Below are 23,455 nucleotides of genomic sequence, written 5' to 3'. Positions count from 1 at the left end.
ACTTCAGTTAAATGATATCACATCATTGTTCAGTGATGAGTATCTTTCATTTTCATTGTGAAATCACATGCCCGACAGCACGGTCGGAAGTTCAAACCCAACTAGTTAGCCTTTTTGAACTTCTTCTCACCACTGGCCATCTTACTCAAGCAAGGAAGCACTGGCTACACAAGAAGAGCAGAAAGTAGTTAGCTTTTAGCAAACACAAAAGCCATACCAAGGCCCCAGGCCCAAAACTTGCAACATCTAGGGGGACGAGTACTCTCTCCCCACTAACAGACACCTTATTCGGAAGCGAATCTCGTAGCCTTCACGTGCTTTAAAAGTTTGCAAATTGCGTGACACGTTCTTCCTTCAGGCAACCTGAAGAGCGAAGAATTAAGGAAATGGATGCGCCATCCATTGGCCCGTTGGGCGTGATTTCAGTTTGCTTCAGGTGAGCAGGATTGATAGACCGCTGCGCCACTTCTAAGGCACTGCATCTCAGTGCAATAGGTGTCACTACAGTCCCTGGTTCGATTCCATGCTGTATCACATCCGGCCGTGATTGTCCCATATGGCGGAGCACAATTGGCCCAGCGTCGTCCGGGTTTGTAAATAAGAATTTGCTCTTAACTGACTAGCCTAGTTAAATAAAGGTGAACATTTTTTTTATAAAAAATAGTTGACTCCCCATAGTATGTTATACTGAGTAACCGACTGAGAGAAAACAATTTATCATTTAGCGCAAAGCTCTTGCTTGGTAAACAAGAACACTTCATAACAGTGTTAATTATCCAACAAACACTGATGAGGACGCCCAGCTGTGACATGAAGATGAAGAGCAACAAATACAGAATCTCATTGTCTTCCTCGTTAGGCAACCCTGCAGCCCGCTAAGTCAAAATTATGGAAATAAGTATAGCCTCTGCTCTAGGGAAGGAGACAATGAAGTGAGAGAGTGACACACATACCCCTCTCCCCTATTTCTGGTGCTTGTGTAAGTTGAGCCATTTTTTACATTCAGCATCACTCCGTCAAAGAAATATAGTATTCTTTCCAACAAAGATATCTGCATATGTTTCAGGATGTTGTGTATCCCTGGAAATAATCAGAATTCATGTCAACATTAGTTTTGAAAACATAGCTTGTCCTAAAAAATGGTCTCTTGGCACAACTTACCCTGGGTAATTTGCCACTTTCAAATTTCTGTACTGAATGAAATATTACTAGGGATGCACGATATATCGGTGAACATATCGGAATCGGACGATATTAGCTAAAAATGCCAAAATCTGTCCCGATGTCAAAGCTGACGTGCATACCTATAGAAGGCAGGTACATGACATAATGACGCCACGTAAAATGTTGCGCTACACCTGCAACACAGCATTCCTAACCTAGCACACAATGTCTGCTGTGTGGATCGAGCAGTTATTTGAAAGAGTAAGAACATTTCAGTGAGACAACTCAAAAGGCGAAATCCATTAAAGCCAAGATAATGGAATTCATTGCCCTTGACAATCAACCGTTCTCTGTCGTGGGTGATGTTGGCTTTCGCCGACTGGTCGAGCACCAGTACACACTACCAAGTGTGCTATTTTTCAGATGTTGCCCTACCGAAGTTGCACAGTAATAGCTACACTGCTATTAGCTTCACGACATACATACATACATACATACATACATACATACATACATACATACATACTATGGAACACCGTTTGGGTCTATGCGTGTCAAAATAGATACAGTAGCACTGTCAAAGCTGTACAAAAAAGTCTGCAAACAACCAAACACCGGCCACAAATGATGTGTTTACAATACCGCGTTGGTAATAAAGCATAATCTTTCAACCGCAACTTCTGGGGTAGCTAGCTTTAGCTTTGTACCTAGCTAGCACCAATACAACCAGCCTGAAAACAATGACCAGTAGAAACGGCAGTATTTTCATTATTATTAGCAATGATTTAGGAATCCTTGTGAGTGTATTAGCTAGGTTGCCACTTGAAATTGAACTTCAGTTCATGAAAATAAATAGCTAGCCAGCTACTTAACCCTGTTGCCCAAAGCTAACGTTATAAGCAGCCAGATAGCATCATCTGGCTAGTGAGGCTCGAGCGGACTTTTGTTTTGATGGCTAACCGCAAAGTCCACTATTGTGGCAAATCCTTATTGTGGCTAGCTTCACATTAATGGTGGTCGGACCCATCTATGTGAAGCTAGCCACAATACGGATTTGCCACAATAGTGGACCTTGCGGACAGCCTTCAAAATAAAAGTATGGCATAGTACTATTTGTATTCATTTACATCACTGTTAATGACATACTTTTATTTTGAAGGCTAAACGCAAAGTCCACTATTGTGGCAAATCCTTATTCTGGTTAGCTTCACATAGATGGGTCCAACCACTATTAATCAAATAAGAACTGTCTTATAAAATATGGTTATTTTAGATGATGACACCTAGCTATATATAGCTAGTGTGTGTGCAACCTTTATTTAACTAGGTAAGTCGGTTAAGAACAAATTGTTATTTAGAATGACGGCCTACCCCGGACGACGCTTGGCTAATTGTGCACCGCCCTATGGGACTACCAATCACGGCCGGATGGGATACAGCCTGGATTCGAACCAGGGTCTCTAGTGAAGCCTCTTGCACTGAGATGCAGTGCCTTCGACCGCTCGGTCCATGTGTGTGTTAACTCTAACTGTACTACAATGCTTAAAAGGCCACAAAAATGTTAAATATCGTTTTAGTTTTTTTGGGGGCAAGGAAAATGTTGGATATCGGTATCGGCCAAAAATGTCAAAACCATCTTTATTTCCCAAACACAATTCCATACAATCACAATGTCTTTTAATAACTGTAAGTATATAACAGCGCTTAACACCTAACAAACACTTTGTACTTTAACATAGGCCAGGCCTTGCTGTTACCTCATATCCCAGTGATAATGCCTTGCATTATACCTGAGAAGAAAACACTTCAAATTTGCTCAACTTGCCATTGGCTCAACTTAACCCGAGGCAAAAAAAAGGATGCGCTTTCATGCTAGGTTTAGGACCTCATATTGAAGCTTAGTGAGACCCTAGGACACCCCACTCTCCCCTAGGACATGCTCCCTACTTCACTGGTCCAAGACAGAGAGAATGAGGATGGGCAGGATATCAGATGAAAAATGAATAACAATACTGAGGAAACAAATATGCATTCTCACCTTGGCAGACTTCTTGGGCCAGAACACCACAGGTACTCCAGTGGCAGCCATTTTGGGATCATCGTCTTCATGTTCCTTCAAGACAACCTGGGGAAAGGGTAGAAGAGTAAAGTATGTTCCTGTGTTTTGTAATGGTTCATCCAGTGTTTTGTAATGGTTCATCCAGATATATACACAAGACAAAAAATGCATGAGAACTAAGCAGGATGAGGCACATACCTTCATGTCCTCCAGCAGGGCCTGGGGGTCCTTAATGCCATCTGGAACACCCTTCTTATTTTCAGGGAGGGCTTCCAGTTTCTCCACAAGGGCCTTGAGGCCCTTCAGTTCAAACTCAGTGAGATGAGTCCATTTACTCTGAGACTCTGAGACTGGCGAGCCAAAGGGGGTTTTGGGGAACTCTGGAGGCTGGGTGGAGGTGGGGATGCAGCTGTCCTCAGAATCATTGGACAAGGCAGCTTTGAGGTGCCGAAGGCCGCTGGATTTACCCTTCCTGTTATCAGGAGAGCAGGGATCATCAAATGCTGACCTGTCACCCTGTTCATCTCGTCCCTGTTGCGTCTCGCAGGAGTCCTCCTCGTCCATGTCCTGACTCCGGGAGTCAGAGGAGGGGCTCTCTGTGCTCAGCTTAGTTTCCAAGTCTGAGGAAGACAAGGATGAGAGAAGACGAGTGGACCAATCTGCTGTGCTCCATGTGTAACCATTCCGGTCAGATTATAATTACAGTCACTTTCATCATGCTATCATTTATGTGAGAAGGCAAACTAACTGATTAAACAGATGAGTTATATCATTGGCTCTTTCCAAAGCATTACCCACTTGTGAGTGGTAATTACAACAAGAGTGCAAGGCAAGGCTCCCCATAAGAGTTCTCGGGATAGAACCAGTATTCATAGACACACTCTGGGTATTTGTTAAATAGCGGCATTAGCTGGGCTCACTCACCGATTAGCAGAGGCTCTCTGCGGAACTCCAGAGTGAGATGGGAGCGCTTGGTCAGGCAGTGCACGTACCTCTCCAGGACATACCAGCACATCTCATGGTAGAATGGGTAGCGGAACTTGGAATTAACCTGAAACGAGTTTGGAGAAACTTTCACAATCTGAGAGACCAAAAAGCTTAAAAAAAGACAATGGGGGTTTCATTACCATGTTTAACCTACTACCATTTTTTTTAATGATTAACAAGAGTTGATACATTCACTGTGTTAATACCCAGACAGTTGATCTACTGTGACTGTCAAGTGTTGTGTAAAAAAATAAAAAATTATATATATATAATTTTTTTGAAATAAATAAAAATATAAATATATATATATATATATATACACACACACACATACATACATACATTTAGACAGTAGTGATATTTTCAGTGGCTGGGAATTTTATGAAAATGAGAACTAGTTAAAAAATCCAACTTAATAACAACATGGATAAAAGACAAAGGTTAAAGGTTATGAACAGTAAAAATCATGTTTTTCATGAAATTGGATGATATTTTAAGGAAACCAGATCAAAGTATGACCCAAGTATGAAAACTGACTTGCTTGTGCATTGATTGAAAGTTTGATCATAAAGTTACTGGTCCCCTCCCCCTTGTCAACCTATTGGATTCATTATAAAGGGGACAAGGTGACTTCACCTTAACTCTCATTTTAATACAGCATGATATTCTCTTACCTAATTTAAATAAGTACCGTCTTGTAACCAACATCGGAGAAGTGTTTGCAGCGGCGCGTAGTTTATATAGCTACTCTTCTGGTGCCAAAAATGTGACTGTAGGGTGTCAGCAAATATAATTTTTAAAAAGTGTACCCTATTCATCTATGGCAAAAATACTTATATGTTTCCCCTTTCATCTGTGTCTGGTATTAGCTAGTTACTGGCTAGCTAGGTCTTCAGCCAGCATGGAACAAATGGGGGGGGTCCAAAACTAAGATGCAGCTGTCAAGTCAACACATCCATAAGTGCTGCTGTGAACCACATCACAAGATACATACAAACCTAGAGATGTTATGAAAAATGTTATATAATTGATGCAATTTCAATGCTGTTTGAGTTGCTTTGTGTATCACCAAATTTGCTTGAGATGATTTTACTGCGACACTGCATCCAAGTTGCTTTTGACATAGGTGTTTCAATGACTGGTCAGTCAAAGCGAGCTCCTGAATATAAGCTCCCCGCCCACTCAGCCAGTCTTTTCAAACTTCCCAGTAGTTAGCCATTTGAGAAAAAGTACTTTTCAAAATGACTGTTCAGGACCTTTAAGTTAAGTGACACAAATGTAACACACTGGCAAACCAGAGGCTCTTCTGAAGCCCAAGCTCTTCCATTCATTCACTTATCCAGGCAGAGCTTGCCCTCTCATAGACACAGCGGCATGATCTGATTCCCACTCTCCTCTTAGAAACACAGCTATATTTATCTCCCAAAGACAATTTCACACAGATCAACACTTGTCAAAGTGATGATCCTTTCCTTTCTTTAGCTACATTTCTATCTCGAGGTGTAAAAATAGAGCGAGCACAACGTGCCGAGCCCTGGGGAGCATATGAAACTGTCGCCGTTGTTACGCTCATGCCTCTTTTCCAGCAGAAACAAAAATAGTACTGTACTTCCTGCAAAGCTGACTCTTCCTACAATCTATCCATCATTTCTGAGAAAGCCACATTTAGCCAAGTATCCATATAAATCGCAAAGCCTGCAGGACTTGCATCCATATCATTACAATAACTACTCTGATCATATTATTGTAAAGAATATCCGAATAAGAAGAGTGAAATCTGTCTAGGAATCCCTCTATATAGGTCATACAGTACAAACAAACACATACACACAAAGCCAATCTTACACAATATCTGATCACCATAAGAAGCCCTTGGGAGTTTGTGTGAAAAGAAGAGATAAACAAATAGGCCTACAGGCTTGACCCTCTTTCCTAGAAGTCCGTCTCTGGCTGCTAATATGAAACAAGCGCCATGATTAATTTCAGCCTTTGTAAAGCTGTATTCTGATTCAACATGCACTCCTGTCACCGACTCCATTTCCACATGAATATGGATGGCATTTTTTATAAAAGCAGGGGGGCAAAGCCCTCATCCTCATCTGCACCACCATTAGTATCAGTCTGCTTCTGAATTGGACGGTAATGGAAATTACTGCACTTTCAGCACTTGTGTGCCTTACGGTGTCACATTCCTGCACAGTTCCATTCAAATCCCTAGCTTCCCAACAGCTTATTTCATATTACTTAAACCTATCCTGTTCAGATCTGTGAAAACCAAGGAGGCCTGGCTGAGGAAGGGCCTAATTGGAGCAACAAACCACCCTTGCTGTCTCTGCCTGACCGGCTCTCCTCTCTCCACTGGGATTCTCTGCCTCTAACCCTATTACAGGGGCTGAGTCACTGGCTTACTGGTGCTCTTCCATTCCGTCCCTAGGAGGGGTGCGTCACTTGAGTGGGTTGAGTCACTGACGGTGGTCTTCCTGTTTGGGTTGGCACCCCCCCTTGGGTTGTGCCGTGGCGGAGATCTTTGTGGGCTATACTCGGCCTTGTCTCAGGATGTTAAGTTGGTGGTTGAAGATATCCCTCTAGTGGTGTGGGGGCTGTGCTTTGGAAAAGTGGGTGGGGTTATATCCTGCTTGTTTGGCCCTGTCCAGGGGTATCATTGGATGGGGCCACAGTGTCTCCCGACCCCTCCTGTCTCAGCCTCCAGTATTTATGCTGCAGTAGTTTGTGTCGGGGGGCTAGGGTTAGTCTGCTATATCTGGAGTATTTCTCCTGTCTTATCCGGTGTCCTGTGTGAATTTAAGTATGCTCCCTCTAACTCTCTCTCTTTCTGTCCTTTCTCTCTCTCGGAGGACCTGAGCCCTAGGACCATGCCTCAGGACTACCTGGCATGATGACTCCTTGCTGTCCCCAGTCCATCTGGCCGTGCTGACCTGTTGCACCCTCGACAACCACTGCGATTACTATTATTTGACCATGCTGGTCATCTATGAACATTTTAACATCTTGGCCATGTTCTGTTATAATCTCCACCCGGCACAGCCAGAAGAGGACTGGCCACTCCTCATAGCCTGGTTCCTCTCTAGGTTTCTTCCTAGGTTTTGGCCTTTCTGTGGAGTTTTTCCTAGCCACCGTGCTTCTACACCTGCATTGCTTGCTGTTTGGGGTTTTAGGCTGGGTTTCTGTACAGTACTTGAGATGTCAGCTGATGTAAGAAGGGCTATATAAATACATTTGATTAATTGTATTTCTATTTATTATGGATCCCCATTATCTGCTGACAAGGCAACAGCTACTCTTCCTGGGGTCCAGCAAAATTAAATGCAGTTATACAATTTTTAAAACCTTACAATACATTGACAGATTTCACAACACACTGTGTGCACTCAGGCCCCTACTCCCCCACTACCACATATCTACAATATAAAATCCATGTGTACGTGTGTGTATAGTGAGTATGTTATTGTGTGTGTGTGTGTGTGTGTATGTGTGTGTGCATGTGTCTCTTAACAGTGCCCGCTGTTCCATAAGGTGTATTTTTATGTTTTTAAATCTAATTTTACTGCTTGCATCAGTTACTTGATGTGGAATAGAGTTCCATGTTGTCATGGCTCTATGTAGTACTGTGTGCCTCCCATAGTCTGTTCTGGGTTTGGGGACTGTGAAGAGACCTTGTGGCATGTCTTGTGGGGTATGCATGGGTGTCCGAGTTGTGCGCCAGTAGTTCAGACAGACAGCTCGGTGCATTCAACATGTCAATACCTCTCATAAATACCTCTCATAAATACAAGTAGTGATGAAGTCAATCTCTCCTCCACTTTGAGCCAGGAAAGACTGACATATATTATTAATGTTAGCTCTCTGTGTACAACCAAGGGCCAGCTGTGCTGCCCTGTTCAGAGCCAATTGCAATTTTGTGGCACCTGACCACACAACTGAACAGCAGCCCAGTTGCAACAACTAGGGCCTGTAGGACCTGCCTTGTTGATAGTGCTGTTAAGAAGGTAGAGCAGCGCTTTATTATGGACAGACTCCTCCCCATCTTAGCTACTGTTGTATCAATATGTTTTGACCATGACAGTTAACATCCAGAGTTACTCCAAGCAGTTTAGTCAACTTGCTCAAATTCCACATTATTTACTACAAGATTTTGTTGAGGTTTAGTGAATGATTTGTCCCAAATACAATGCTTTCAATTTTAGAAATATTTAGTACTAAGTTATTCCTTGCCATCTACTCTGAAACTAACTGCAGCTCTTCGTTGAGTGTTGCATTCATTTCAGTCGCTGTAGTAGCTGACGTGTATAGTGATAAGTCATCCACATACATAGACACACTGGCTTTACTCAAAGCCAGTGGCAATTCATTAGTAAAGATTGAAATAAGTAAGGGGCCTAGACAGATGCCCTGGGGAATTCCTGACTCTACATAGATTATGTTGGAAAGGCTTCCATTAAAGGACACCCTCTGAGTTCTATACACAATATAGCAGTGGGTGTAAAGCCATTACACATGTTTTTCCAGCAGAAGAATATGATCGATAATGTCAAAAGCCGCACTGAAGTCTCAACAAAACAGCCCCCCCAATATTTTTTATGCTCAATTTCTCTCAGCCAATCATAAGTAATTTGTGTAATCAATCAATCAAATGTATTTATAAAGCCCTTCTTACATGAGCTGGTGTCACAAAGTGCTGTACAGAAACCCAGCCTAAAACACCAAACAGCAAGCAATGCAGGTGTAGAAGCAAGGTGGCTAGGAAAAACTACCTAGAAAGGCCAGAACCTAGGAAGAAATGTAGAAAGGAACCAGGCTACGAGGGGTGGGCAGTCCTCTTCTGGCTGTGTAAGTGCTGTGCTTGTTGAATGTCCTTCCTTATAAGCGTGCTGAAAGTCTGTTGTCAATTTGTTCACTGTAAAATAGCATTGTATCTGATCTAACACAATTCTTTCCATAAGTTTACTAAGGGTTGGCACCAGGCTGATTGGTCGGCTAGGTTGGGTTGTGCTCTCGACCTTCGCCTCTCCCGAGTCCGTGCGGGAGTTGCAGTGATGAGACAAGACTGTAACTACTACCAATTGGATACCACGAAATTGGGGAGAAAAATGGGGTAAAAAATAAAAGGTTTTACAGACTCGGACAGGGAGAGGTTGAAAAATATGTTAACATTGGCTATTTTGAGCACTTTTCTTCTGGGATGCTTACTTGTTTTCATTGCTTTACGGTGAAGCTTAGCAGAAGTAGATATGCTCATGTTATTTATGTTAGTGCAGGGTGAGCTGCACACAGTGGACTTCCTACTAGGGCATACCGCCTCAGTGCTAACAGTATAAATCTGGTTCATATGCACATGATTACTGCATACAATAGCTGAAGGATCAGCAGAGGCATTCAGGGCAGCTGGAGGGACATAAATTACGCAGTTTTTTATTTATTATTTCACCTTTATTTAACCAGGTAGTTCTCATTTACAACTGCGACCTGGCCAAGATAAAGCAAAGCAGTGCGACAAAAACAACAACACAGAGTTACACATAAACAATGTGTAACAATAACACAAACAATAAATAACACAAAAGAAAAATAGAAAAATCTAATTACAGTGTGTGCAAATGTAGAAGAGTAGGGAGGTAGGCAATAAATAAGCCCTAGAGGTGAAAATAATTACAATTTAGCATTAACACTGGAGTGATAGATGTGCAGATGATGTGCAAGTAGAGATACTAGGGTGCAAAAGAGCAAGAGGGTAAGTAATAATATGGGGATGAGGTAGTCGGGTGTGCTATTTACAGATTGGGATCCCCAAAGTGTACAAGTGTACAGGTACAGTGATGGGTAAGCTGCTCAGACAGCTGACGCTTAAAGTTAGTGAGGGAGATAAGTCTCTAGCTTCAGATTTTTGCAATTCGTTCCAGTCATTGGCAGCAGAAAACTGGAAGGAAAGGCGACCAAAGGAAGTGTTGGCTTTGGGGATGACCAGTGCAATATAATTGCTGGAGTGCGTGCTACGGGTTGGTGTAGCCATGGTGACCAGTGAGCTGAGATAAGGCAGGGCTTTACCTAGCAAAGACTTATAGATGATCTGGAGCCAGTGGGTTTGGCGATGGATATGTAGTGAGGGCCAGCCAACGAGAGCATACAGGTCACAGTGGTGGGTAGTATATGGGGCTTTGGTGATAAAACGGACGGCACTGTGATAGACTACATCCAGTTTGCTGAGTAGAGAGTTGGAGGCTATTTTTTAAATGACATCGCCAAAGTCAAGGATCGGTAGGATAGTCCCTTTTTTGAGGGTAAGTTTGGCGGCATGAGTGGAGGCGGCTTTGTTGCGAAATAGGAAGCCGATTCTAGATTTAATTTTGGATTGGAGATGCTTAATGTGAGTCTGGAAGGAGAGTTTACGGTCTAACCAGAAACCTAGATAATTGTAGTTGTCCACATATTCTAGGTCAGAACCGTCCAGAGTAGTGATGCTTGTCGGGCGGGAGGGTGCAGGCAGCAATCGGTTGAAGAGCATGCACTTAGTTTTACTAGCATTTAAAAGCAGTTGGAGTCTATGGAAGGAGAGTTGTATGGCGTTGAAGCTCGATTGGAGGTTTGTTAGCACAGTGTCCAAAGAAGGGCCAGATGTATACAGAATGGTGTCGTCTGCGTAGAGGTGGATCAGAGAATCACCAGCAGCAAGAGCGACATCATTGATATATACAGAGAGGTCTGTTTTGGGGGATGACCGCGGCAGCTTTCCAATCTTTGGGGATCTCAGACGATATGAAACAGCGGTTGAATAGGCTAGTAATAGGGATTGCAACAATTTTGGCAGATAATTTTAGAAAGAGAGGGTCCAGATTGTCTAGCCCAGCTGATTTGTAGGGATCCAGATTTTGCAGTTCTTTCAGAACATCAGGTTACTTACATTGTGTCTACCAACTCCCCTGGTATAACATACAATTGCTGAAGAATTATGATAACTCAGCGTCACAATGGTAGGGATTAGCTGAGCTGGGCTTGAGTCATTGATATGTCATTGTCTCAACGCAGCCTTACAGTGTTGTGAAAGGATCCAGGATCCAGGAACCCAAATGATTTGGGTGGATCCCATCCTCCTTATAACATTTCCAAAAAGGTATCGAAATTGTCAAAAGTTACACCCATTGAGCTGCAATAATCACGTAGCCAGTTGTGAAGAGAAAGAATCCTGCTAAAGCGTTCAATGCCACGATTCAGAGAGCACAGGGCCAGATATGATGGGTCTTTTATTAGCGTCTGGCAGAGAGTCAATGAGTTCTTTAAAATCCAGTTTCAACAGTTCAGAGTTGCCCTTCATAATGTCATTAAAACCCACATGAACTACAGTAGAATCGATTTCCATGTCCTGAAGTAGTACATTCGGTAGCAGTTTAGTAATGTCATTTACTCGAGCTCTGGGATAGGACATTGTTCCTAGTGCAAAAACAGTCACATTTCATACCATGGAGCAACCCAAAATCACAGCTGGCGAGAAGGACGAGGACACACACCCACTCCCATGCCTCGGAGAACACTTTATGGACGGGCGAGAGGCAGGATTACTTGAGCCCATTGCTCTCGATGCAGGCCTCCGACAGATGGAGAATCCCCGCTCGATCCAGAGCAGGGACGGAAGGTTCCCGACGTCGACTTCGAAATCATAGGAGTAGGCACTGCGGCCGCAGACATAGGTACCCCCTGCGACAAAGGTGCAGGAAGATCAGGCTCCAGGATGCCAAAACTATTCGTTGTTTGTATCTGCTCCGGGCCTCTCTTTGGGAGTGTAGACTGCTTCGCGGGAGGCCGCTGTCATGACATGCGACCATCGTTGATTGCCTTGCTCCTCTTGCTGTGCCCCTTCGACTCTGCTATCAGATGGGGGAGCTCCAGGCAACACCGGCCAGTCGCATAATGACAAAAGACAAGGCGGAGAGTCATCCAACAAGCGCGAATGCCGTCCAGCCACTGGCATGGAAAAGGTAAACATTCAAGAAATAGCGGTCCTAGCTATTAAAAGCTAACCACGTCACGGAATCCACGCAAAAACAAGTTTGGTATTTATATTTAACGAATATTAGTTGTTTTAATATAAAATAACAAACCGAGTGTTTCCAGCATATAGTGTTCAGCTGCGCACTCTGATGACGTCACAAGGTTGGTTTGTCGTTCTCACACTCATTGACGCAGCAAACTAAGTTTGTATGAGGTGAGGCTGTTTCCCCATCCATCTTCATTGTTGAGACACAGTTTAGTTTAACTAATGGTCATAGGTGGAGTGAAGCGTATGTAGTGGGACACCTGTATGACAGCCTACCTTAGTCCTATTCTCTATCTCATAGATGGAGAGTTGCATGGGAATGTTAAAGCTGTGCAGAATGTTGCCTCCGAACACCAGCGTGTCCTCAGGGGTGTAGACTGCATGAATCCAGCCTGAAACAGGACAGCCAGCCAAACATCATGAGAACCGGCTGACCCACTCAAAACAGACATGGCATGCCCAAACATGTCCTCAAACACATGCTTGAATAAAGCAGAGCATGTAATGTATGGTTTGTTACAATAATATTAACGTTAATATGATAGGAATACATAAAAATTAAATGCTAGGCAGTTCACCAGAGGGGATGAAGAAGGTGTAGCCCTGTTTCAGCTCCACCCTCTGGCAGCCATCTGCACGGTCTCCCAGGAAGATGTCACTCTGCTTGCCTGACAGAACCCAGTCCTCATACAGGGCAAGGTTATGAGGTGTCGGGGGCACCAGCCAGAACACCTGGGTATGAAAAGGGTGAATGTAGCTTTGGTAGTCATCTAAAACAAAGGGTGATAACAGCACTCAATGTTACATCTTATATTAGAGAAGTCAGGACATTTCTTAGATTTGACTATCCTATCACAACATTTCTCTTCCTCTAGCTTGAAATTTGCACGTTTATATAATGAGATCCCTCAACGGACTACCTAGCAACAGTCCTGTGATTTCTGCAGCCGTCGCTGAGAAAAACAGGTGACAGGTTAATTTGTAGCGCCTCTGCAGAAATCTGATACATATACAGTACCAGCATTGGGGGAGGGTACATCAGAGCCTCAGGTGGATGCAATGCTGTTATCCACATACTGTTAAAAAATAATTATAAAAATACATGAACTTACCTTCCCTCCTTTGAAAACGTGATACCACACAGACGTGCCCCCGAAATCAATGTGGAAGTCAGTATAGCAGCCCTTCACGCTCATCAAACAGTACCTACAGAGGAGGGATGAGAGGGATGGATGATGAGACCCTGCATCTGCAGTTATGATGACCCTGAGGGATCGTATAAAGACCGTGGGCTAGATGCTGAGCTGAATGAACATCATGAACAGAAATGGGTAAATAAAACATGTGCAGTATGAGCACCAACTTTGTCAAAGAAACATTCAGTGAGCAAATTTTTGTTCACTGTTCTTACCCCAGAAACTATACAGAAAGTGTAGCATTGCAACATTCCAGTACATGGAATGGAGCTTGAATATGGAAGCTATTTGGCCGAAAATGTCTATTTATTCCTTCAAAACAAGCAGTTCAACCAATTTGGAACAGCCCCAATACCTGGTTGAAATCTTCTACATCTACCAATACTCTATTCCAACCAACATAAAAAAAAAAATCAATAACGACAAATGTGCTACAGGGAACACACACAATACACCATAATGTCAAAGTGGAATGTTATTTGCAATTTTTACTAATTAATTAAGAAAGAAAATATGAAATGTCTTGAGTCAATAGGTGTTCAACTCCTTACTTATGGAAAGCCTATGTTCAGGAGTAAATATGTTGCTTAGCAAGTAATATAAGTTGCAATGGACAATTATCTGTAAGGTTCCTCAGTTGAGCAGTGAATTTCAAACACAGATTCAACCACAAAGACCAGGGAGGGTTTCCAATGCCTCACAAAGAAGGGCCCTCGCAAAGAAGGGCGCCTATTGGTAAATAGATGTTGTTTTTTTTTTAAAGCAGACGTTTAATATCCCTTTGAGCATGGTGAAGTTATTAATTATACTTTGGATGGTGTATCAATACACCCAGTCACTACAAAGATACAAGCGTCCTTCCTAACTCAGTTGCCGGAGAAGAAAGAAACCGCTCAGGGGTTTCACCATGAGGCCAATGGTGACTTTAAAACAGTTACAGAGTTTAATGGCTGTGAAAGGAGAAAACTGAGGATGGATCAACAACATTGTAGTTACTCCACAATACTAAACTAATTGACAGAGTGAAAAGGAAGCCTGTACAGAATGAAAATATTCCAAAACATGCATCCTGTTTGCAAGAAGGCACTAAAGTACAAATGCAAAAGTTTTGTCGAATATAAAGTCTTATGTTTGGGACAGATCCAACACAACACATTATGGAGTACTACTCTCCATATTTTCAAGCATAGCAGTGGCTGCATCATGTTATGGGTGTGCTTGTAATCATTAAGGACTGGGGAGTTTTTCAGGATAAAAAAATAAATGGAGCTAAGGGCAGGCAAAAGTAAAACCTGGTTCAGTCCGCATTCCTCCAAACACTGGGAGTTTTGACTTAAATCTACTTAGAAATCTGTGGCCGTGGCCAATGGCGCAGAGATTTCCTGCAAATTTTGCCTTCGGCGGGGAGAAAATGTTAACGTTTTAAGCTCATTTCTTGCAATTCTACACATTTTGCCGAGGCTTATGCCGTGTTCTTATGTATCGGAGTGAATCAAACATAACAAAATATTCTCCACAGTCTAGTTTTTCTTTTTGTGATTGTCAGTTCTCAAAGATGATCTTAAACAAATATATAACTCCATCTTGTCTACATACTTTATATCTGGTTTTAGTAATTTAAAGATGCACTACGCAGAAATCCCTAAAATTGCTACAATTCTAATAGTTCCCCAAATTTCAGTTTGTGACAAAACAAGCAAGTATAGTATAGAGAATCCTTGTATTATCAAAACTGCTGTGAAATATCTTATCCATAACCAAAACCAAATATTTGTATTTTCAGCTGTTTGATGCTGGTGTACAAAACCGAAAGAAAAAGACGCAAAAACTAAACTTAAGAACGGGAAGCATAGAAATAGTGCACATAGAACAGATCTACCGCTTCTTAGACATGCTTTCAATGAGAATGACAGACCCAAAAAGTTGCATATTGAAGCTTTAAGTTTACACTAAATACATTTACAATCCCAATATCTTCCCTCTCTCAAAACAAAATAAAAATGTACTTAAATAAAAATCGTATATTTTTTACAGTGGCGGCAACTATTTAGCAGCAGCAGGCCGCAGCTGCTAAATTAATATAGGGGAAACAATGCACATTATGGTTAAAGCCACAGTCATGATTGTTGTAAGATGGTTTGATTTGCATGTAGGCTACTGCAAAATGGTGCATCCATTCTCCTGGTAGATCTATACCCTACAGTGCATCAGGGAATATTTTTTACTAACTACAGGTCCATCCATACACTGAGTGTTTGATAAAAAAGGTTGTGTCATTTCTAATTCAAAGCCTTTCACAGGGTTGTAATTCCACTATTCAAGCCATGGGACATCCATCATGAGTGATGAACAAACAATACACCAATTCTATACCAAATTCTGATCGACACAACCCGTTCCTGTTGTAGGACAAATAACCTCTCTTGGCAGCACAAGTCCACCAGGGAGCCTCCATAACACCAGCTGATCAATACAAGCTTGTTTGCCTCCTCTGATCCAGTCAGTTGCAAGAGCTCATAAAATACAGACCACTTCCCATCCTGTCAACACGGCTAATTTCAGCCATACATATTTCATTTGGTCTATTACATAAGTCGGGGGCTAAGATATAGTTCTCCAGCCTCCACTGGCTCCTACTGTATGACGCTAGTCAGAGAGATACAGGGTTGTCATCCATCCTACAGCAGTGTATCTGCTCCCTCCCACAGAGAGACCTGAGGAAAGGGTTTACAGGAGTATGACCTTGACTGAGGTAATGGGTTAAACTGCCAGTTTAAGCACATAAATACTCAGAGGGAGAAGGACACCTCATCCATTTAAGTGATAATGCCCAAGAAGCCGGTGTTTGGAGGATATATTACCACGAGTGTCGTAGAGGGCCGGAAAACCGTGCCAATATATCCTCCAAACACTGGCACCGAGGGCATTGTGATTTTTATACAACGGGTTACCAACATATTCAAATAATGATTGACATATTTTCCTAAAAAAATATTTTTTATGAATTTATTCATACTATTTCATCCTTCCACGAGATATAGTCCTGACACAAATCTAAGGTTGCTAGCCAAGCCGACTGGTCATTCGTTCTATCGGTTCGGTTGCAAAAGACGTGACCCATCCGTTATTTTTGTTCTCCATCTATGGATGCGACCCAGTCGTTCATTCTAAATGTTCCATTACCATACTGGCTGGCAACGTTCTTATCCCTCGCTTGCTAGCCAGCTATGGCTAAATTACAGTCACGTCAAACAGTGCAGCCAGAATAACAGCAAAGTAGCTGCATTTGCGTTTGTTTAAGCTGTTTTCTAGTGACATTTATTTGGATACATCCATAACAATGAGCTAATGGGCCGCGATTTTGTCTGGCATAGAAAATGTGTTCTCTCATCAGGACACTGTTGTTCAGAGGAGCTAGCCAACAACACAGCTAACACAATCACTTCAAACTGAAGCTGGAAAGATTGAAAACAAGCTGCATTTTGTTTTGTTTTACGTGTTTTCTATTGACATTTCTTTGTAAATATCCATAAAAATGATGTCAGCTGATTCATGAATTTAACTGGCTGAGAAAAGTGGTCTGTCTCGTCCCGACACATTCATTACTATGGGACAGCTGGAGAACGAATGTCAATATTGAAATAATGTTGCAAATGTCAGAGAGACAGCGAGGTTTATACAAATCTCAGCTGTGGAAAACCAATGTCTAGATGCTTTTTATAGTGGAGATCAAGTTTATAAATTGCCTGGCTGGGTTGATGAGACAGTGAATTGCGCAGTGAGATGGATCAGAGTAAATAGGCATTTCAACGTCATAGCTTTAGTCGGTGGTAACTTGTTGAATAGACACCAATTGGAATGCGGTTTTAAACAATCAGTGTCCAGGATTAGACCCACCCGTTGTATAAATAGACACAAATATCACCTACACTCAACGGAACATGTAGAGACGCATAAAACTGTATGGCTTACATACTTCACATTCACTCTCTTTACATTATGAATACAATACTTGCAAACAAAGACAAATAATTACAAAGAAGCACATATAGGCCTCCTACACATTCACAGATGTTTATGATAGAACTATCTTCTCCCACGTCTGTTGCAATTATCATAAACTGAGGGGCCATCTGCTGAACCTGTGAGACACAACATAATCGCACACATAGATCCCCATCCTATTGGCTGCACAGCAGTTTCCCCAATGGACAGAGAGTGACCAGACCCTGGGCTAAGAGCCATACATCCCACTACAAACAACACTCACAATCAATCTCAGCAGCCCATAAGCGTCTCCATAAAAGAGGGGGTAAATAAATCTAAGTCAAATCACATGGTAGAGTACTCCCGACATCTCTAAACCCCAGCAGCTTTTCCCAATGAAAGACAGAGACGTACCCGATAGCTACTCCTCTCTCTCTGAGCCGGTTAGCTCAGGACCAGCCCCCCCCCATGCGCTGGTCACCGACCGGACAGGAGAGAACTACTATAGATTTTATTTCTGGCTTTTATTTCCCTGCCTCTCCATCTGAAGAGGGCTTCATTTAGTGAAGAGAGAGTGAGAAACTGGGAGGAGAGAGAATATTATAGTGAAAGAGAGAGAGCAAGATAGAGAGTGTGAGAGAGAGGGGAAGAATGAGGATGAAAGGGAGGGCACAATTGGCTCTGGAGTGCGGGTTATGCCCTAATGCTGGCAACTGATTGGCTGAGGAGGATCCATAGTCACTTCTGCACCCTGTGAAGAACCGCCCTCCACCATGAAAGAGCCCCGCTGCCTAGCAACCATCTAGAGCCATAAGAGGAAGTGAACAACAGCAGTGCGCAGCGGGCAGAGGGACTTTGGAAAAAGGAGGAGGAGTAGGCTAATATTTCCTCCCAGCAAAGCAGCTTTTTAAAATAAAATGTGGCCTGTGCTTGAGCATGTTTCTGTTAGGTACAATCCACTACGTTTGGCAAACAGGTTAAAACATCCAAATAAACTTTCTGACATTGCATGGGAAATACTATGCAATAACTAAGGACATTTCTAAAATACTTACTTCTGTACTTTGGGGTACTTCATCTCTGAGATGACATTAGTGGCTTCGGTTTGTCTTCGTTTCAGTTTTAGGGGCCACATGTTGTCCACCCAGTCCACTAAATCCACCTATAAGAGAGTTGACAGTTGGCTGGCATTCACTATCAAATTTGCCCTCGTTCATAATGAACACATGAAATAAAAACTGCCAGCGTCATCTCACCACAGTGGGCCTCTTGATGAGGTTCTCCAGTTTGGTGTGGCTGAACTCTAGGCTGATAACATTGAAGAGTTTGTCCCTCTCTTCCTCAGGCGTCTCATAGTAGCGGACAAACTGGGCCATGCTCATCTCAGAGCCTTTCTGGGTGCTCACATCCATCACATCAACGGCACGACGGCTACCTGCAAACACCAACACAGCAGTCTTACTGTAAACCTGGGTACAACTGTACAATTTGTATGCATGTTGTTCATAACCTTTACCAACAGGTGGAGATGCTGAACCACAGCGCACATCCATTATGTACCATAATAAAAAAAGTACACTCTGTCCTGAACCCTTTCATCATCTGACATGAGAGCAGGGCTAGCCTACGCTGAGCAAATAAACTAAATGTATGTAGCTCTGTCCTTGAGCTGTTCTTGTCTATTGATGTTCTGTATTATGTCATTCTGTATTATGTTTCATGTTTTGTGTGGACCCCAGGAAGTGTAGCTGCTGCTTTTGAAACAGCTAATGGAGATCCTAATAAAATACCAAATACATGTGCACTAAGTTGAAAATGTAGGCGCTTACAAAGAAATGTAGGAGCACAATTAAAAATCTTTGAGGTAGTAAAGCTAGAATCCTACATTTGTCTAGGCACTGGTAATCCTTAATTAAAATTCTAGGTCGCACAGAAAAATATTTAAGCGCATATGCAAGTAAAATGGTCGCACTGAAGAACCCTGCCATGATCTAATAAATGGTCATTTAGCCTAAGTAAAAAGTGCCATTTAACTGATCTATATGAATAGGCCTATATCTATTGGGTCTGCAATGCAAATGTATAGAAATTGTCTTGGTACAGTGAGTCATCTCATTTTTGCATTACAGGCTTATAGAAGTTTACATCAACACCCACATACTTTTTGACATAACACCTTTTCCAGTAGCATGCTTTTCATTCATCAAGAAATGCAGAGTATTGTGGAGTACGTCAGCACTGCTGTGTAAGATAAGAATTGATGGAGGGAAAGGAAGCATTTAGCAACTTTTTTGCCTGCTATTTAAAAACAAATAGACTTACCAACCAAACCTTTAATCTCACTGACGGTGAACTCCGGGTCTGGCATTCTGTTTTTTTTTAAAGAATATAGTCAAGATAAGCATATTAACATCAAACCATTCCATAAAGCCTACTATTTAACCAAGGCAGAAAAAGAGCATGTAATAGGCTAAACATGATCAAATCAAATGTTATTTGTCACATGCTCCGAATACAACAGGTGTAGACCTTACCGTGAAATGCTTACTTACAAGCCCTTAACCAACAATGCAGTTCAAGAAGGAGTTAAGAAAATATTTACTTAATAAACTAAAGTAAAAAGTAACTGTAAGAGTCAATGTGCGGAGGTCCAGGTTAGTGAAGGTATTTTGTACATGTAGGTAGGGTAAAGTGACTATGCATAGATAATAAACAGTGAGTAGCAGTAGTGTAAAAACAAATTGATTGTATTGGTCACAGGTCATCATATTTGACTCATGTCTCACCTGATTCCCAGTCCATCTTTGGCTTTGAAAATAAGAGGGGTCTGAAGTGCCTCTCTCTGAACATACTCATAAGTGAAATCTGAGAAGAAAAAAGTGTAAGTAGTCAGTGGGCCATAACTTCAGCATATATATTCAGGTAGAGCAATGTGTGATGTGTGTGAATATCATGGATTTGTAAGGACATCCTGCACAAAAACGAATTAACCAACAGGAACTTTTCCCTTATCATGTGTGAATCCATAAAGGGTAGAAATTGTGCATGTCCAGCCAGTTATGAGTCTGCATGGGGGACTGTGAGTGTGTGGTAATATTTTATGAATGAAACAGATGTGTACCTTTGCCATCCATCAACTGAACGAAATGTGTGTTGTATGAGTCGCTAACAAGTTTCTCCTCCAGATTGAAACCCCTGACATTTGCAATTTCTTCAACGTCAGAGAAGTCCTCATTTTCGTCATACATTGTCCGGCAGATGGAGCGCTAGAGGAATGAAAATAACTGTTATAAAAGTATATATATCAATATAAATATATTAATTTATCACATCTCACTAACAGTGTTTTTTTAAAAATGTATATAATGAACATGTATGCATATCTTTGAATAATAGCTGTCGTTTCAAATGAGAAAAGAGTAGGCCAGTCAGTGCATTGTTGTGGAGGCTCGAAATAATTCACAATAAAACAGTGGTGCACGTGCACATGGCTAGGCTAAACCTCTGAATGTGTGGTTGTAGATGGGCCTTCTGCTCCAAACACCTTTACAGATGATTAAACAGTGTTCGTTAATAACATCAATCGCTGATATCATGTCCCGGATCAACATTGACATAACGTGCTAAGATAGATGCAAAACAATAACAACGTTGGAACTGCTGCACTTGCCATAACGATGCGCTGAGTGGGCTTGTGAATAATGTAATGTAGCCAACTACCTAGCTATATAATTTACCAAACAAGTAAAATGTAAGTAACGACATAAAGCTGAACTTTGTCAACATTTTAACGAAATTGACACGGCACTTCTTCTGACTAATGAGGATCACTGAACGCTAGCTAGCTATTGATGATAGCTCAGCTAACGCGTACACAGTAGGCAAACTAGGCTAGCTATAATAGGGTAATGCTACACACCAGTTTGCGTCCAGATTCTGCACTCGCTTCCATGATCTGAGCCCTTGCCTAGTATATCCGTTTAAACCTTAATTTTAAGAAAACAAATAATCACATTGAAAGTAATTATCACTTTACGTTTCGACACAAAACTAAGTGGGAACCATATTTGTTGTGTTCTGGATTACGTCACCGATTGAATCAAAACATTGTTGGACAACGTCATCCGTAGTGGCTGATTTCCAACACTACTTATTCATGTCAACTCAAATAGTTGTAAACGTCTAGAAAAACACTTCCATTTCTTTCTGCGACTATTCCACTGTCCGTCACAGATCGGAAATTTCATCAACGGCATGACATACATGCGCGATATCCGCAGCGGAGACATTGAATTATTTAGACAATCTATTATAACAATTTGTTCGTTTGTAACTACAACGTGTGACACGAATGGCTTCGTTATAATCACCCGCTATCATTCAAATCGTTTGCAATTGGCTTGGTGCGCATTCTCCAGCATATGTTTCAGATTAGCAAACTAAACTCAACCCCACATGGTGAGGGAAGTTTCTGATGAACTGAAACAGAACAGAGCAGGGACATATTCACTAGAACGATCCCGCTGCAAAACGTTTCTTAAACGGAACGAAACCGGGAGGAACCTACCTTAATTTGTCTAATATAAACTCATTTGCTTCCATTTTGTTCTTAAAATGGTAAACGATTTTCGTTCAAAAAAATCGTTGTACCTGTTTGTCCTCTGTATTGCCTGTATTTGTTTGCTGAAATACAAACTTTTTAACAAAACGTTCATCAAATACAACCACCGACCGTTGACTCATTTTCTGTTGCTCTAAAATGACTTTACTTAACGTAATCTGCGATTGAATTAGCGTATTCCTGATATGCCATTTTGGAGCAACGGAAACGGAGGTTGTATTTGACGAACGTTTTGTTAAAAAGTATGGATTTGAGGAAACAACTACAGAGGTTAAACATTGGTACGGGGTAAGATTTTAACAATTTACATGTTTAGAAGTATTGATCTTTGGCGAATCGATGTAGTCGGCCCTAAATTTCACAAGAAACCATCTTCTATGGTATTATGGCGGTCCGTAAACGTTTGTGGTGTGTGCCGCAACCTAGTGGATGGGGTGAAAAGTGATCACTTTAACGCAAAGTAATAGGGAAAAGGGAAGGGCGAAACAATATTTCTTATATTCAAAAGTAAACCCCCCAAAACATGTACTCCTTCAGTCGGATTCAAATCCCTGCTCATGAACCTGGGAGGGGTGAACCTATTTATTAAGTATTCCCACTAACATGTCAACTTAAGTCCTGGAGATACAGAACTATTTTTGCCGTCTTTACAACTATGTCTAGCATCTTAGATGTTTTATAAGTTTGTCCTGTGCAATTTATCTCGTGCACAATGAATGCAACAAAGTCCACCTTCTTCACTGTTAGTGTTTGTCGTGTGGGGCATCCACTACCATCTCATCTCCACTCGTTCATTCAGCTATGTTCACTGCCTGGATAGCCCTGATCCTAGCTACTGCGGGAACTCCGGAACGTCATACCCATCACAATTACAGCAACGTGCTTCATCTGACTCTTCAATTACGACATTTATTCCTTTGACAAACGTGTGACAACTTTATTTTTAAATTGTAACAATGTAGCGGCTTCTGTACGTACGGTCTTGCCGACTGACGTTAAGTGAGCCGACACTCACAAAAGTCAAGCCATCCGCACGTCCGTTTCCTCCTGAATTTGGGTGCGCAAATATAACACAATTTACGTTTGTTCGTGTTTTCTGGTAGGGAAAATGAGTCGGATGCCCAGGTAGAGACAGACGATAGCTAGAAATCATTCCAAGCAAACAGCAAACACTTACTCAATCTTCCACATAAACAATTATACCAAACCGTTTATTTAATTATCGCGCCTTATCAAAAATGTATTTGATATCACGGGTATATTGAGGCAGCAGACGCTACAGCTGCCTACGACCCTAAATTGTTTAACTTTTATCTCGTCTTAATAGATGGTCCGAGATGCCCTGAGTAGTAGACCTGGTGGGCAAGACGTATTAGAAGAGTACCAGACAACCA

The 23,455-nt window shown here is 41.8% G+C and overlaps 1 protein-coding gene across 11 annotated transcripts in view; it reads right to left on the bottom strand.

The window, feature by feature from the left end:
• Positions 1-22,387, bottom strand: part of kdm2bb (lysine (K)-specific demethylase 2Bb) — a 42,705-nt gene extending 20,318 nt beyond the window's left edge. For 2 of the 11 annotated variants that reach the window (XM_029709097.1, XM_029709095.1), the window contains exons 1-12: positions 22,091-22,290; positions 20,562-20,706; positions 20,227-20,305; positions 19,763-19,809; positions 18,697-18,875; positions 18,496-18,602; positions 13,370-13,463; positions 12,836-12,989; positions 12,534-12,649; positions 4,148-4,274; positions 3,422-3,843; positions 3,203-3,289 (exon numbers count right to left, since the gene is read on the bottom strand). In XM_029709097.1, coding sequence (XP_029564957.1) covers positions 3,203-3,289; positions 3,422-3,843; positions 4,148-4,274; positions 12,534-12,649; positions 12,836-12,989; positions 13,370-13,463; positions 18,496-18,602; positions 18,697-18,875; positions 19,763-19,809; positions 20,227-20,305; positions 20,562-20,706; positions 22,091-22,183 — 1,650 coding nt within the window. In that variant the 5' untranslated portion in view covers positions 22,184-22,290. Of the gene's footprint in view, positions 1-3,202; positions 3,290-3,421; positions 3,844-4,147; positions 4,275-12,533; positions 12,650-12,835; positions 12,990-13,369; positions 13,464-18,495; positions 18,603-18,696; positions 18,876-19,762; positions 19,810-20,226; positions 20,306-20,561; positions 20,707-21,359; positions 21,734-21,810; positions 21,935-22,007; positions 22,294-22,369 lie in introns of those variants that run through there. The other 9 variants (XM_029709099.1, XM_029709102.1, XM_029709100.1 and 6 more) reach the window with 8 other exon arrangements.
• Positions 22,388-23,455: the final 1,068 nt, after the last annotated feature.

The sequence above is a fragment of the Salmo trutta genome, chromosome 23 (assembly GCF_901001165.1).
Source record: "Salmo trutta chromosome 23, fSalTru1.1, whole genome shotgun sequence".
In the NCBI taxonomy this organism is placed as follows: Eukaryota; Metazoa; Chordata; class Actinopteri; order Salmoniformes; family Salmonidae; genus Salmo; species Salmo trutta.
This window is presented reverse-complemented; position numbering and strand designations above follow the sequence as displayed.